General features: G+C 39.1%; 1 protein-coding gene across 2 annotated transcripts in view; it reads left to right on the forward strand.

Annotated features, from left to right (window-relative positions):
• ZCCHC2 (zinc finger CCHC-type containing 2) overlaps positions 1-17,590 on the forward strand; it is a 46,197-nt gene that overhangs the window by 7,353 nt on the left and 21,254 nt on the right. For both annotated transcript variants that reach the window (XM_074355430.1, XM_010961283.3), the window contains exons 2-4: positions 8,747-8,858; positions 11,436-11,512; positions 13,792-13,863. In XM_074355430.1, the coding sequence (XP_074211531.1) occupies positions 8,747-8,858; positions 11,436-11,512; positions 13,792-13,863 (261 nt within the window). The remainder of the gene's footprint in view (positions 1-8,746; positions 8,859-11,435; positions 11,513-13,791; positions 13,864-17,590) is intronic.

Here is a 17,590-nt window from a genome sequence, read left to right on the forward strand (position 1 = left end):
GGGCGCTTAGTAGTCCGTTTCCTTCTGTTCCTTTGCTCCAGAGAACATTTGGCTTTAATTCTCTTCTCAGTGTCTTAGCTCATTAGATGTGTTTAATGCTCATTCAAGAAATAATTTATTTGAGGTCAGATGTAGGTTTTGAAGAGGTCACTTTGGTAAGTCACTTCGTCTTTTCAAGTATCAGACTGCTCAGTGTAGAATAAGGATGTCATCACCATTTATTACACAGAACTGCTGTGAAAATGAGCCTGATCATGTACGTGAAAATGCTTGGTAAACATAAGTGAGGTAGGTCAACCGCTCTGTCTGTTGATCCAGGAATGGATGGATAGCACAATTCGGTTGCAGTGGATGAAGAGAAATAGAGAAGTCTGAAGAGATAATAGGGGTTGGGTTACAGAGGGTCTTGAAGGTCAGATGAAAGAAACAGGTTGCAGACAGATTGCTGTGGGAACCAGTGAAAATTTGTGTATGGTCTTCCTGTCATGTTCACTGTCATTAAAATTAATATCTGAAAAGAATGTATCACTGATCACACACACACAAAATCTTCCAGACTCATCCAGTTCTCTCAGTGGTACCATTACATTTCTAGTCACTCTGATTTGCTTGATAACCTTAATCCTCTCCTTCCCTCATATCCTAAATTCACCTTTCCTCATCCTTGCTGACACCATTCTCTTCTGGGACTTGATTCCTAATTGCCGTGCTTTAAGCCCTCCCTTGGACACCACTGCCAGATACATCTTCCTAAAGCAGTACTTAGTTTTATCAATCATCTTTTCTTGCAGTGACTGATGGAAGCTCGTCTCTAATAGGTCTTTAGACTTACTCTCTTTCCTCTGGTCTGTCTTCTCACATCCCGTCATTCATTCATGGCTGGCTCATGCCCTCACCTCTTGCATGATTTTCTTTGAAATTGTCCCTGTGGTTGTCTTCTCCCAAGATTCTTTGCTGCCTCTGCATTCAAGTAGTGTGTATATTCTGTGTAACAGTTTTGGTACTTAACCTATAATTCTTTTTTCTGTTTTTGTTTTTTTTTAAATTTTATTTTGAATTGTTTTTAACTTATACAGTTGACCTTCTCTCCTGGATTTTAAGTTCCCCAAAGGCTCAGGGATCATGTCTCATTTTTTTTTGTCAGCATTGCATATATCATAATTACTCAGTCAAAATTTCCTATGCTTAGGATATTTCAAATATAGCTCTGAAAAATACCATTTTGATGAGCTGCTGTAAGGCAAAGTACATCAGGCAGTGATTTTTTTTTTTTTTTTTGGTCTTGTATGAATTATCAGCTACTTTATAAGAATATTTGCAGCCATGTGGAAATAATAGAAAGAGTTGTTTCTTTAGGTAAAAAGCATGGAACGGTATGGATTTGAACTGAAGCCTCAATGAGTGAATGATGACTGGTTATGCTTACTAATTTTTCTTTCAAAATCAGACCGTGTGTACTCTACTCCGTAAATTAAGCTTTGGTGTGTGTCGGGGTACACATTGCTGCAAACCTATGGGTGATGTTTTGATGGGATGGAAAAGTCACAAACCACAAACTGCCTTATTTTGTTTGGGTAGTTGTAGTTACTGTTGTCTAGTGTAGATCTCCAGTCTGTAATTTGCTTGAGGGGTGGCAGGAGTCAGGTGCACAACTGAGACGGTACCTTGCTTAGCTTAGGGTCAGAAAGTTAAAACCTTTGGTCACTGAAATGAGCAGTTTATAATCTAAAAGAGTTGCAGAGTTTTTATGTTTCTTGTTTGGAATGTCTAAATTGGGATAGTTAAGAAACGTAATGTTCCTGCAGTACAATTGATTTTTGTTTTGGATATCAGATGATTGAAATTCACTAGTGTTCCTGGAAGGAACAACATGGTCGCATGTGAACCAAAATGCTGTGGTGTTTGGAGAAGACTTCCTCAAGAAAGAGTTCCTTACAGAGAGGCTGCCCGATGGGAGGGTGATGTTGAGCGGTCTTGTTAGTTTGGGGAAGGTGCCTTTTCTACTAGATGACATTAAACACAAGTCCTAATGCAATGTTTCCCAGCACTGATACATACCAACCTATAAATCACTTGCTGTCAAGGATCCTTCATAAGCTACAGTTTCTACGTGGTTCTAGGAACATTTCTGCGCTGGGGGTGAAGGCTGTGGGTCTGCTGCAGGAGCCAGAAGTCCCTGCAGTGCCGTTGGCTGTCGGGCTCACCTGTGACCAAGACCTTTGGCGTCCTCTGCTCTCATCTCCTGTGGGGTGGGCTGTGTAGGAGAGGGCAGTTCGGTCATATGTGGGCTGAGGAAGAGAGACACCACCTCGCTAGATCCTCCTATATTCATGCTCGTGGGTGTGTTCTCCCCTCACCCAGAAACATTCTGGCAAAGTGGGAATTTAAAAATCTAGAGGCTGCTGGCCCAGGGATGCAGCAGTCAGGGTAAGAGAAGAGATCTTTTCCCTTCTATGAGAGGAGAGCCGAAGGTTCATAATGGAAACACAGATGCTGGTGCTAAGGAGGGGGGCCCCAGCTTTGGTCTAGTCTGAGAGGCCATTACCACTCCCTCTCCCCACATTCTATACTGTAGTTTTGTGCTCCAGTACACTTATATTTTTTACCAGTCCATCTGTCAACTACACATGGTGCTACTGAGGTTCAAAGAGCAGAAACACAAAGGGAGTTTCATGGGGAAAAAAACATCCCGTCCAGTTCTTGGGTAAAAACTGCTGCCCTCACTTCTCTTTCATCCTCTACCTCCCCGCTACCCCCCCACCCCATCCCCTCGTCCCCTCGTCCCAGTAGGCTTTCATTTCAGCATTCTTCTGCTAGGTCTTCCCTGATTGTGCATCCAATGACATCAACAATTTTAATTTTTTTATTTGTAATAAATCCAGAGTTCCCTAAAATACACAAAACATTATAGTCAATCAAGTCTTCGACTCCCATCTTGTCCTGTCTGCCCAGTTCCAGCCTACCCCTGCTCTGCACAGGTAACCACAGTTCACGGATGTCATGTTAAGAGGAACTTGCAGAGCCAGGTCTGGTCTGTGGGCTGGGATGGCAGAGTGTGTACACGGATTCAGTAAATTGTTTAGCCCCCCAACCCCATTCAATAGCTAGAGTGCATTTACCAACGCTTTTAAGATAGGATTTTCCCCACTCGCCTTACCGAATCACCTTATACGGTACACATTTCTAGTTAAACTAAGCAGTAAATTACACAGGAAGTGAGTTCATCACGGTCAGAGCAGAAATCCACGGCATGCTGTTTCTGAGCTGCTGATGTGTTGGTCTCCCTCCTTTCTGCACTGTTGGGTCAGTTTTGTTGTTTACAGCATAACTTTAATACATTTACCATCTATGTTTCTTCTCACACTAGAACTTGCCTTAATCAGATGCTATAGGTAGATTCAAGGCTTTTGCTTTCAGTTAGGTTATGCTTTTCATTGAGTAAAGATGAGATAAATGCCTGCCTTTCTACCACATCCTCTCAAAGAGACAGTTAATTCTTAAGCTCTCAGCTTCTTCCCTCCTCTTCCACCAAAATAGATGAAATTTGACATCTCAGTAATGTTTCTAATAATGAATCGTTTTCTGACATTCAAAAGCAAGACTTTCTATGAATCTTTCTTAAATAGTATGTCTTAGGTGCAACCCTGGTTATTTAAAGAAGATAATTTAAAATCTTTAACTGTAATAAATTACCCCCAAATTTAGTAGCTTAAAGCAGCAACCATTTTATTGTTCTTTCTCATAGTTCTGTGGGCAAGGAATTTAGATGGGTGGGTAACTAACAGTGAGGGCGACTTGTCTCTGCTCCAGTATGTCTGGAGGCGTGGCTGGGGACTGGAGGCCCCCTCTCTCCCCCTTCCTCTCTTTGTATGGTCTCTCTCTCTCAGCAGCCTTAGGGGATTGCACTTTCGTGCTGGCTCAGAACTCCAGGGTTTCTTATGACCTACCCTGCAGCAGTCCCAGAACATCCCTTCCATCCCATTCTTCTGGTCAGGCAAGTCTCTAAAGCCAGCCCAGATCCATGGGTTGGGGGATTAGATCCACCTTTCATTGCAGTATTTTGGCTATCTTTAACGCAAAATCTTAATAGGATGTTGTTGTTATATTCTAATGTTGAATTGTAAGTCTCATTTGATGAGTGTAAAAACTCCTGAGGAAGTTAATAAATTTAGTTAAAAAAAAAAAACCCTATAACTCTTAATTTTCACTTTTTTTTTAAGAGGGAATGTCTTGGTATTTTAAAATTTACAATCTGCCTCAAAGGACTAGAGGAAACATGTAGAACATTGGTAGATGAGCTAAAATAAACTCCATCTACAAGTTGACCCTTGTTAAAGTGAAATGAAGCCAGTGTGATATTTGTTCTCATGATATGTTTTCAGAGAAGAGTCTTTTTCGGATTGTCCAGTCACTTGACTATTTCATGAACTTTCCCCACATTTAAGAGATCTACATATGTCAAAGGAAAGTCTGAGCAGTCTCTAGAATGAATGAGGTATGTTACATGACACATGGATCTGAGTTAACCAGGAGCATGCCATAGGTCAGAAAAGGCTTGATGTACTCACGTGAGTTACCGAAAGGAGAAGGGCGCACACATACTAATGTTTTTTGTTCCTGTGCACATTTTTGCAGGCTTAGAATTTTTAAACTTCATCTTCTTAATCCAAGCAGAGAAGTGCCACTTTTCATTTAGTCTTCACACTTTCATCTAACTAGCCTTTGTAAAATACCAATTCCGGCATGTCATCTGTATCGCATTTGCATGGAAATCTGAACTTAATAGAGCAAGTGGGCATAATTCCTTCCTGTACGATTCCGTTAAACCACTTTTCAGATTTTATGGCACGTTCCCCTACACAAAGCACACGCGACAGGTAGCGGGAGATGACCGGGCTGACAGCCGTTCACTGTTGGGACTGGTAAACACTGTGATCCTGATCGAAAGTTCAGTAGGCATTAGGTTAAATTTTTGTTAAATTAATAAATTAAAAATTTTATAGTTTCTAAACTTAAATGATTTTAGCACATTGATACATGGAGAGAAAACTTAAGTAGTAGTTATTTCATGGGTTAATGAACGAAGGTCCTTGAATAGAAACTTAAATTACATTTTTCTGCCTACAATATTAAACCAGGAGGCTTTTTACTTGACAGTTAAATTGTGTTCTTAAAACTTTTTTTTCTTTTTTTTTTTTTTGAGGGGGGAGTAATCAAGTTTTATTTATTTATTTTTAGAGGAGGTACTGGGGGATTGAACCCAGGACCTTGTGCATGCTAAGCGTGTGCTCTACCACTTGAGCGATACCCTCCCACCTCAGACATGTGATTTTGATTGGAAAACAAACAACTTTCTCACAGTTGCTTCAATGTAATTTTATGGAGACAGCAAGATAAGATTATTTTTCTTTATTTTTTATTGTGATAAAATATATGTAACAAAATTTGCCATTTTAACCTTTTTTGAGCAGTTTAGTGGCGTTAAGTACATTCACATTGTTGTACCACCATCCATCTCCAGAACTTTTCTTTCATCCCAAACTGAACCTGTGTATCCATTAACACGTTGATCACCCATGTGGATCAGGTGTGTTTTCTGCGGGGCCCAAACTCACACTTCATTCACCACAGTGCAACACACTAATGATATATGTGCTTATAATTCAGTTTTTCCAGTATAAGTGGATTTTTTTTTAATTTCTTATTTTCAGTTTTCAACCTCTTTACAGCTTTATTTCTTCTTGGAATATCATTCTGTACAATAAATTCAGAATAAATTCTGCATAATTGGATGAAGGAAGCCCATAGACCAGAACACCCATATGTGGGTGACGGGGCCCCTGAGGAAACACAACAGTCACCCAGATTTGGGTGATGTAGCGATTAACGTGTTAAGCAGCTACTCCTCATTCCCCCATCTGTCCAGCCCCTGGTAGCCACCATTCTGCTGTCTATCAATGTGCCTGCTCTAGGACCTCATGTAAGTGTAATCATACAGTATTTGTCCTTTTGTGCCTGGTTTATTTCACTTAGCATAATGCCCTCAAGATTCATGCATGTGTCAATTTTATTCCTTTTTAAGGCTGAATAATAGTTATATATCTACCACATTTTATTTATCTGTCCATCAGCGGACATTTGACTTGTTTCCACTTTTTGGCTATTGTGAATAATGCTGCTATGAACACTGGAGTACTGATTATCTGTTTGAGTCCCTGCTTTCAATTCTTCTGGGTTTATACCTAGGAATAGAATTGCTGGATCATGTAATGATTTTATTTTTTTAAGGACTGTCTTCCATGGTGGCTCCAGTGTTTTACATTCCCACCAACAATGCACAGGGGTTCCAGGTTCTCCACATCCTCACCAGTATTCGCTGTCTGTTTTTTTGAAAAATAGCCATCCTAATGGGTGTGAAGTGGTATCTCATTGTAGTTTTGATTTGCATTTCTCTAATGAAAACTTGTTTATTTACATGTTTTGCATTCATTTATATTTGAAGCTGTGTGTTACTTTTAATTTATGAACCGCATATGAACAATGTGGAAAATATTCTGTAAGAAATGGTTGACTTATTCAACTACACTTCCAATTAACACAGATATTTGAGAGGATTACAAGTGCTTTATTTATATTGATTTTTGGAGTACTTAAACAACAGTTTTAGGCCAATGTGGTTGTATTACCTTGCAGTAAATGATTATATGGTCCAGGTTAGGAAATACATGATTCTTTTTTTTTTTTTTTGATTTATAATCATTTTACAATGTGTCAAATTCCAGTGTTCAGCACAATTTTTCAGTCATTCATGGACATATACACACTCATTGTCACATTTTTTTCTCTGTGAGTTACCGTAACATTTTGTGTATATTTCCCTGTGCGATACAGTGTAATCTTGTTTATCTATTCTACAATTTTGAAATCCCAGGCTATCCCTTCCCACCCTCCACCCCCCAGTAACCACAAGTCTGTATTCTCTGTCCGTGAGTCTATTTCTGTCCTGTATTTACGCTTTGTTTTTGTTTGTTTGTTTTTTAGATTCCACATATGAGCGATCTCATATGGTATTTTTCTTTCTCTTTCTGGCTTACTTCACTTAGAATGACATTCTCCAGGAGCATCCATGTTGCTGCAAATGGCATTATGTTGTCAGTTTTTATGGCTGAGTAGTATTCCATTGTATAAATATACCACATCTTCTTTATCCAGTCACCTGTTGATGGACATTTAGGCTGTTTCCATGTTTTGGCTATTGTAAATAGTGCTGCTATGAACATTGGGGTGCAGGTGTCATCCTGAAATAGATTTCCTTCTGGATACAAGCCCAGGAGTGGGATTCCTGGGTCATATGGTAAGTCTATTTCTAGTCTTTTGAGGAATCTCCACACTGTTTTCCATAGTGGCTGCACCAAACTGCATTCCCACCAGCAGTGTAGGAGGGTTCCCCTTTCTCCACAGCCTCTCCAGCATTTGTCATTTGTGGATTTTTGAATGACGGCCATTCTGACTGGTGTGAGGTGATACCTCATTGTAGTTTTGATTTGCATAGGAAATACATGATTCTGTTATTGTTAGAAGAATTCCTATGTCCACCTGTTTAAAATCAGTAATACTGAAAATTGGTGAATGCCATTCAAAAGTTGGATGTTGACTTCAGAGGTCAGTACTCTCCTTCTTGTTAAGTATTTCTGTGTAGACAGTCTTTACTTCCTTGGTTTAAGAAGACACGCTAGAAGGCTGAAGCTTAGTTCCCAAGAGTATCTATCTAATACGATACCTTATTCCCAGAAATAGAGCCATCAACTGGCGGCCCGTACTCACTGTTAGGCCAGGATGCATGTTAAACTACAGAACAAAATATTGTAAATTTAGGATTCTTGGAAAGTTTAGGGTCTTCTGTTTACTTCATTTCTTTATACAATTTAAAAATGTGTATTATCTATTGCAATTTATAAAATTGTCGTTGGTTCCTGAAGTTGAGATAATTTTGGTCTAAGTAGTGTTTTGAGATTCTGAACATGAAGGGGGATAAGGTGAAGGTTGTTTTATTTTTCGACTTACCCTGTGGGTTATGGTAACGATACATACATGACAGTGCTTGAATTCCGAGAGGTGTGTGTGAGATTACTCGTCATTACTGGAAACAGCAGTTCTAGGGGTAAAACTTACTTGTTTACTAATGGTAATGATTGGCTGAGCAAACTCCAATTTAGAGTACCCAGTCCACACACATTCTTGTCTAGAAAGATTTAGCACGTATTCATGATGATACCTTTTAAAAAACTTTTTCCTAACAAAATATCTTTGTTAGACTGCCACTGAAACCAAGTAATGAGTAAAAACTGCATCATAATATTAAAAATACAAATGCCCTTACATATGGGGAATGGCATAAAGGGTACCATCTTCTTTATGTGCGTTTCTCTGTTCCTGGTTCACTGTTACAGAGTTTGACATCATTGGCAGTTCTGCATAGCAGTTTGCTGTATGTCCCAAGAAAACTGGGACAGAAAATAATTGATGATATATTACCATTAAATAAAGATAAATATTAACACAACTTTCCTTGCTGCTCTGACACTGCACCTTTCTGCTCTTAATGTGTCACCACCTATTTGATCTCTAAAAATTGCTATTAAAGTAACTGCTAGTAAAAGTATGACTTTAATCTAGTTTGTTTTTGTGGCATTCACTACTCTTAGTCTATGGTATAAATTAACATGTGCCTCTCTTTCTCATCTAGAATAACTCTACTCATGGTGATTTTATGCAAAGTAATGAGGCCAGTTTAATAGAACAAGCCCCAATACCTCATGACGGACTCACTGTGGCACCTCATAGAACCCAGCGAGAAGGTATGCTGTGCTTTTTTCTAAATTTTAAAGCATCTGTACACGAAAGATTGCAGAGTACTATGAACATTGGTTACCTCACTCCTTTTTCTCCTTTTTCGGAGTAGAGAAATTCTGCTGGTCCTAGGTTTGACTCAAATGCTGGTCCTCCCACTCTGGGCCCTGGCTCCACGGTACCTGGCCTGTCCCAGCCCATGCTTATGTGGTTCCACCTTGTGGTCACTTGTCCTAAATCTGGTTGCACACTTCTGGAGGGCAGAGACCTTTACCTACTCCCAAAGTATTATTAGTATAGTGCTTTTATCTTAGGATATGCTCAGTGTCTACTGAGGAAAATAATTTTACAGAAGTTCACTGCAAGAGAGTGAAGAAATTTCTTACAAGTCCATGCTTTCTGCATTAGCGCAGTTTTCAGGAGGACTGGGTGTGGGATGGGGGGAGTTAAACGACATTGCTACCTGAAAAGAAGTGAGTTCAGGTATTCCCTTCTCTTCACATCTGGGGAGTCCACTAACCTGTGTTGAGGGGAAAATTCAGATGGAAAATGTAGACTGCAGCCTGGGCAGCCTTGGAATGGTGGAGGATACATGGTAAGCATCACACTCAATTATAACTGCTTTGAATTGGTGTCACTTTGTCTCCTTTTAGTTCCAGTAATAATCCTTTTTGTGTAACATATTTTTCTTCACAGAGGAAAAATAGGTGTGAATGTTTAATGTTTAAAAAAAGTTTACATAATTACCACTTCTATTTAAAGACTATTAAAACTATTTGAATCATAGATGACTTCAACGAAGCTACTAACATACCAGTAACCTAAAGCAGATTTGGTTTTATAATGAAGGTCCTTTAAAAAAAAAAAAGATACTAAAAAAAAATAAAGATCTTATCAAAATGGTAACTGAACTAACTGTAAGGTGGTACTTCAGATGGTTTTTCTTAAATTCTTAATTTTTAAACAAATGTACATAGTTCATGCTTTTCCGTTTTAATTTATGAAGGTTGGAATATCTCTTGTTGTCAGCCATTCCCCACCACATACTTTGTCTTTCTCATCTTGATTCTGATAGATCACAGCAGGAATAACTTGAAGTCAAGACTGAAACCATAGCCGTGTTCCCATACCCCGACTGCCCCTGTGGTCCCTATCCTCAGCCCATTGATTTTCAGAAGTAGCGCTGCTTCGTATTTCTGAACATTGATTAGTTCAGATGGTTTTTATTTAATAGCATCATCCTTTACATAATTTACTAGAACGGTTTTTGGAAACAGCAGGCCCTCCCTTCCCCACTGTGGCCTTTATCATACTGCAGCAGTTTAGAACAGTTCCAGGCTTCTCACCTGGCTTTTGAGATTTTCTTTTGTCTGCATCCTTAACATTTCTCACCCACCAGGGGGAATTGGCCCAGTTGCAGCCACCAAACACTGCATATTTGGAAAGTTGGCACAAAATACTGGTAGTGGTATCCCCTTAGTTTATTATGAATGTCTGTTTACCAGCAAATTTCTGTAATCTTACGTTTCCTGCTTTCTCATTGCCCACCTTCTGTGATCTATAGCAATCTTAATTCTTCCTGTGTACTTTTGTTACTCTGTATATTCTGCTTCACCTACTTTAACTTCTTCCTCTAAGGGAAAATGAGTCCTTCCCTTTTCTTCCCCATCTCCTGTCCCCTGAATCCAGCAGTGACCCTGATCTGTTGAGTCACTTTTCTAACTTCTTTCCTGTGACCTTTATCATCTTCATTACTGTTTCTTCTTATATTCTGAGCAACAATCTTTTTTTTTCTCTTAAGTCCTTATATCATGCTTAGTAGACAGGCTCTTTCAATTTGTAAATAGATTTACTTCCTAAGGTAATAACATTTATTGAAGGATATGTGTAGTTCGGGGATTTGCACATTTGCTTACCTCATGAATAAGCTGACCATCTTATCTAGTTCTATTCAGAGTGATTGTTCTTAAGCCACTGATGTAATTTATGATCACTATTTTATCTGTATGATAATTGTGGAAAATTTTGCTACAGTGAATCTTCATAGTTCATTATAATGTTAAGTTTGTATTACCATTATATGATGTTAAGGGTCACGTTTGAGAAAAACAATGTTAAAATTCTCAATTGGAAAGAAATTTTTATCAGTATTATATATTACTTTTGAAAGGTTTTTTTCTAATTTGAAAAAAAATTTTTTTTTGTTTACACCTACTATGCATAAATAATTGAATGACTCTGAAGTGTTGTTTGTGATGATCTGAATTAAACAGTTTGGAAGATGATCATCTAGAAAAATAAATCTTCACTGCATGCACCTTTTATTATTTATCTTTGGTGCTTAGCAGAGTGCTTGAAACAACTTTAGGCACTCAGCATCCTGAATGGCTAAAGAAAAAAATTACTTCATGGATGGACAGCATATTGCTGTGCTTCTGGGGTTTTTTTTTTTGCTTTATTTCATGACTTAAGGCTAGTAGTGAAGATGAAGATAAATAGCTTAATCATTTAGCTTTGTCAAATTGGGTAACTGAAATGTGTGTCTAGTCTCTGTAGAACAAGTCAGCATGTTTTCTTTCTTTCAGCTGTACACATTGAGAAGATAATGTTGAAAGGAGTCCAGAGAAAAAGGGCTGACAAAAATTGGGAGTACACCTTCAAAGTAAGCTACTCTCGCCCAAAAAGATATCTCGTACTATGTTAAATGATCTTTTGGAAGGAGTGAAAATTGATCTTTGGAAAAACTTATGGCAGGTTTGCTAATTTAAGAAAAGCTATACATATATATACACATATATGTCTGTCTTAATTAAGGGAATGTACCATTTTCAGTATAGTGCATGGTTTGCCAAGTTTTAAAAATTATATCACATTAAAATTACTCTGACAGTTTTATTAAAAAGAAGTAAGAGCCTTAGATTTAAGGTGTAAGCTATATCTTTGAAAAGTAAACATTCATCAGTTTTTTTAAAGTCAAGATCACAGGCATTGTCTTTTCCTGGCATTGTTTTCCCTGATATTTTTCTCCTTTCTCCGAGGCTTTTATTCCCTGGCCTTCATTGCCTTGCCTTCTTATTTCTGATTGCTCTGCTGTCATTCTGTCCTTCACACAGCTGTCCGATTACCCGAGAGGCCCAGCACTGGTTCTCGTTCTCCTTTTTGCCTGTTGATTGTGATGTGGATTCCGCGTCCACGTCTTCCTTCCTCCCTGCTCAGGCTTCAGGGTCACTCCCACTCTAAGGTGGGACTGCACACGCCTTGAAGCCTTATGGAAGGATGCTGTGTTTCTGCGCATCCTCACTTCACTTCCTCCCCAAAGGTGTTGCTTGCCAAACTTCAGCTGTACTTTTCTCCTGAAGTCATTTCTGATCCTCCAACAGAATGTTTCTCCATTCATCCAAGGTATACTACCTTCATACCTTTCCCAGATTCTTTTACTTGTTTTTTTCTTTTCAGAAGGTTATCAACTCAGAGCAGAATCTTCATCCTCTACATTTCACCATATCTGATTTGCTTAGTACATTTGTTGAATGAGTTTCAGGACTCTAGCTTCTGCCTTGTGGGAGAAATAGCCTCAGTCTGTACATTTCAAGTCCTTATTTCCACGTTTCACTTACGTTTTGTAACACATGGCACAAGCACACTCTGCTCTCTTCATTCAGTTATACCAGCTCTCCTTTTGTCACTTGCAGCTCTTAGCTTGTTCCTTCCTCAAGGCCTTCATTGACCTCTGGCTCTGGAATGATCTCCCCCCAGACCATAGCACAGCTGATGTCCCTTCCACCTAAAGACCAGCTCAAATGCTCCCTCCTCCGGGGTCTTTCTTGGCCTCCCGTCTAGTGTGCTTCTCCCACCTCCTGCACTGTGCATGGTTCATTTTCTTTGGAGGACTGATCACAGATGGAGTTCCTTGCGTGTTCATTTGCTCTCATCTGTCTCCCGCCCTAGACTCTGATCTCAGCCAGTGGAAACTGCAGCTCTCTTGTCCACTCCTGTATCCTTTTCACTAAGAACAGTGTCTGATGCAAGTAGCTGCTTAATGAACATTTGAGTAATTTAAAATCATTTAAAAGATGTGCTGGTTAATAAGGATATTTGCTCTGAGAGTGGCTAGATAAAATTTTGTATGTATTTTTAAGTTTCTGGTTAATTACGGTGTGATTAGTTGGTAAGGCTTAGATTAGCATAGTCAAGTATTTACTCAGCTCAGATAACTGTAGAGTAGAAATTACTAGTGGGCCACCATCGAGTCCACTGAATTAAAAGTATCCAAGAAGTAGGCAGAAATGGATTTCAGTTCTGGCTCTTTCTGCTTACTTAGGGTTGAATCTAAGTAAGTTAAGCTTTTTGAGTTTTAGTTTCTCCATCTGAAAATGGAGATAGTCATATCTGCCCCATCTACCTTAATAGGGTTTTAAAACATTGAGATAAATCAGATGAAATCTCTTCATAAACCATAAATCTCCATAAAAATATAGTATGGTACTACCAAAGAGGGGCAATAAACTCATTATTTCTCTTTATGAATGTATATTTAATATGTTCCAGGAGATAGAATTCTTAGCTTTCTTGGGTCATAGATCTGTACTGTCAAAGTGTCTAAATTTTAAGAGTCCTACAGCTTCACAAAGAGGAATGTAAGACATTTCCCTTTCTGAAAAATTACTAAAATACAGTCACATTTTTTAAGACTGCTTGTTTTGAAAAAAGATTTTAAAGGAGTTATTAAAAAAAATTTTTAAGGAACAGTATGTCAATCTACAGTTAATTTTAATAATTTTGAGTAAATTATGACAATAAACATTATATTTCTAATTGTTAATCTTGACAAAGTTTAAGTAAGGCCCTTTGTTTTACACATAACTTTGTTCTAGTTGGTGCCTGCCTAAGAAATAACTATATAATATGTGTGTTTTTTTGTTTTTTGGTTTTTTTAATCAGGTAAATTGGTCTGATCTTTCAGTCACAACAGTAACAAAAACCCACCAAGAACTTCAGGAATTTCTGCTGAAGGTAAAAGTATAGATTTTGTTGTTAAAATGATTTTTACATAATATACGTAATCCAAAAACCTTAGTACCAAAACAAACACCAGGAAAATTAAAGCAGATATATAGAGGTTGGCTTTGAACTCTCTGTGAACATTAGCTATAGAAGATGTCAGTTTTTTGTTGCCTTGCATTACCAGTATAAGGAAATGATGGTTTTCCACATAAAAAAAAAAAACGGGGACCCTTATTCCTGGTTCCTTGCTGAGATGTGTATTGCTGGTGGCTGTGTGCAAGAGGACTTCCTGTGAGAGGGTCATCTGCAAAATAGGATAGGGCTTGTTTGCATTCAGTAGTGGTCATTCTACTCCTTCTGTGGCCTTCCTTGAATATGTCTCCATTTGTTCCTTGAGTTCCAGCTCCTCCCCTTACTCCTCCCAATGATAGAATCCCAAAGTATTGAGAAATAAGGGATAGTGGAAATATCTTATTGAACATGCAGAGGTGAAAGGTATCTTAGATTATTTTGTTCAGACTCTTGCTTATTTCTTCTATGCTAATTTTATTTTATTGAAAATTTTGTGGGTAGAGATAAGTATTAAAAGGAGAGAATAAGTTTAAATGGTTAATAACCAATAAATTATAATTTCTCAATAAGCAAATTATTTTAAAATTTAAGAGGGACATAAAGCAGAACGTCCAGAAACAGACAACATTCCCAACTCAGTTACCAGCTTGTGGGTAGAGGTGTGACACAGTTATTGAACCATAGCGTCTGCAGTTGTCAGGACAGTGTTGGTTTTTGAGTTGTCAGCTTTGACATCACCATAAATAGATTCTTTTTAGATCTCATGTGTCTCTGTTCATTCTTAATGCTCAGAGAGACTTTGTCACCAGCTTGCAGCGCTTTGAGCAGCACAGGAGACGTGGGCTCTGAGGGACACATAGTTGGGTGTGTCGGTGTTAGTTCTGCTGGGTAAAAACACCCAGCGATGACTTGAATATTTCAATTTTTCTGTCACTTAAACTAGGCTTTCTCAGTTAAGGGCTGAGAACTCCATCATCCACTTCAAACTAGTGACCTAACTACATGTGGAGATGGGGGTGGTCACTAAGTTCCAGTCACCAAAGGTCATCTGCAGATGATCTGTCAGCTTCAGACAGCGTGGTGAGAAAGGACCCGTGCGCGTCCAGGGTAGGGCTGTCTGCGCCCAGAGGAGCAGCCGGCTCTGGGCCCCGGGCCCCGCTAGGGCTGTTGAAGGAACTAGGCAGGGCTACCCACCTCACCCCACCCCACACATGTGCTTTTAACAGGCTGATTGCTCGCTGTGGACCAGGTAGGTGTGCCTGAGGAAACACAGCTGTCACCCTGATTTGGGTGACATGGTGGTCAGTGTGTTAAAATCTCTTCTACTTCTCTGACTTTTCTGCCTCTTGATTGAATAAATTTATCACACTTAAGGGCAGATAATCCTGAACAGGGTCATTTGTGTTAGACAGCAACATGCTTTGTTTGCCTTTCTCCTTTTGCTCTTTCCCCGACAGCATTCTAATGTGGGAGGGTAAGCTGAGGGCATGCCCAGCGCAGGCTGGGATATCTCGCAGTGGTGGAGAGCTGGGCGTGGCGGGGCCCACGGCCGCCACCTGCCACAGCCAGTTACTTCACACGTTTGGGTCAGGATGTTGCCTGCTGTCCCTAGTGCTAAGAGCACGTGATTGACCCCTAGCCTGGGGCCGGGCACCCGATGGTCTCTCCTACTGGATTTCCCTAAGCTTTGGCTGCTGTTTGTCTTGACAGATTTCATTTCTCAGTCACACAGTTTTTCTAAAAGCTTGTGTGCTTTAAAAAAATTCACCCCCCCACCCCAAAGAGAAAAACAAACAAAAAAACAAAACAAAATTCAGCTCCAAGTAAATAAAGCACTTAGAAGAATCACAGTAATTAATGATGCCCCTGCTTAGCCAGTGTTTGAATATAGTGTTTTTTCAATAGGACCAGTGCCTTATCAAGTTATATGAAATTAATCGGCAACATAGTGTACTTCTAGAAATGAGTTGCCGATTATAAAGCATCCTTTCAGGTTTACCATGTGTCTTTTTTCCTGTTTACCTTCCTTTTAAAATCATCTACAAAGGTTGAGAGCAAAAACTGTCCACAGAACAAGCTGCACATGGTCAACAGTCTTTACCTTTTGTGGAGGCTGTTTCCCTGCACTGGCAGTTGCTATGGTGAAGGGTGAGTGTGAGATCAGCGCTTTCAAATCCCTTTCTTACATATAAACGGCAGCCTGTCCTCCACATCCTAGACCCCTTGCCCTGCTGCTGCTGGGCAGCTGCATCTGGCACCTGGCTGTTGTTCTCTACCAGAAAGGAAGCTCCATGGAGACAGGGTTTTTGTTTCTTCTTCATTGCTGTGTCCACGGTGCCTAAAACAGTACTTAGGACAGGGTCGGAGTTTGAATATAAGTTGACTGAATGAATGGGAAGAGTTACAAAAACTAAATTGTAATGAGATATAAATTCTTCCAGCAGACTGAGCTTGTGCTGAGCTGAGTGGGGGCTTTGGAGATGGGGGCTGGGTATGCTGGAACAGAGATCAGGCAGGTGAGAAAGTTCAAGAGCGACTGGAATAGAAGAGAGGTGATTTCAAGCTGTATAATAAGTGAATATGCCTTCCTCTCAGACTGGAAATAGTCCTCGGAAATTGAAGATGAAAGCCAGTTGAAAGTAAATCAGTTTGCAAATGCTGCCCAGTCTTGAGCAGTCACTGACCAGGTGAAAATGTGTGTCTGCCCCCTTTCCTGTGTTTAGAAGAGCCATCAGCCACTCGGTAGTTGAAATAGACTTTTCCATTGAAGCTGGTTTGGTCTATGTCATATATTCAGGAGCAACCGAGTTTAAAATGGGTAATACGATAAGTGTTTGTTGTCTTAAATCTCTATTAAAATAACATCAAAGTGTAAATATTGAAATGAATAGTCATTTCTTTATTTGGAAAATGTGTAGATCCAGAACTTGTTTCTTCGTATTAGTAGTCCAAGGAAATGATTTACACAGTTGGGTGTGTGGAATGCCAGCAGAGCGTTCAACCTTAGCAGGCTAACAAAAGAACCAGAAGCGCTTCATTCTGTTATAACATCTTGATTCCATAGTCTCAATGTGCCTAAAATAGTAGTACATTAGGCAACCTTTGTTAAATTTTCCATATCTGAATTCTTGATTCAAAATGGTTACTTACCTTGGGTTCTCCAATTAAAAGTTAATATGAAAACTGGCAAATTTGTATAGAATTTACATTCATGTGGCTCATTAGATAATGTGTTAATGATTCTACTCTTAATTTTAGTGAAAGTGCCCACAATTCAAGAGTTAATTGCAAAGACTAGTTATTAAAAGTCAAATTTAAAGCTTTGAATTCTTGAAAGACTTAGAAAGTTAGTTTTATAAAAAATCAATTTATTAGGAATTTAATAAGTAAACTAGTTAATAAAAACAAAATTATAAGTCATTTAAATTTTTTTGGCCAAGAAAAATCAGTTTACTTGATTTGTGTATGTGTGTGTGTGTGTTGTACATGACTCTGAGGCCACCTCCATCACATTGAGGAAAAGGTTACTAAAACTTCAGTTAGTGTTTTTATGTGAGATGTAGAGTTTTCACCCCATCTTTCACAGCCGGTTCTTTATTGGGTGTGTAGCACCAGCAGCCTGCCGTTGCCTGAGGTTCTCGTGTAAAAGAGGAGGCACAAAAGT

This window comes from Camelus bactrianus, chromosome 30 (genome assembly GCF_048773025.1).
Source record: "Camelus bactrianus isolate YW-2024 breed Bactrian camel chromosome 30, ASM4877302v1, whole genome shotgun sequence".
In the NCBI taxonomy this organism is placed as follows: Eukaryota; Metazoa; Chordata; class Mammalia; order Artiodactyla; family Camelidae; genus Camelus; species Camelus bactrianus.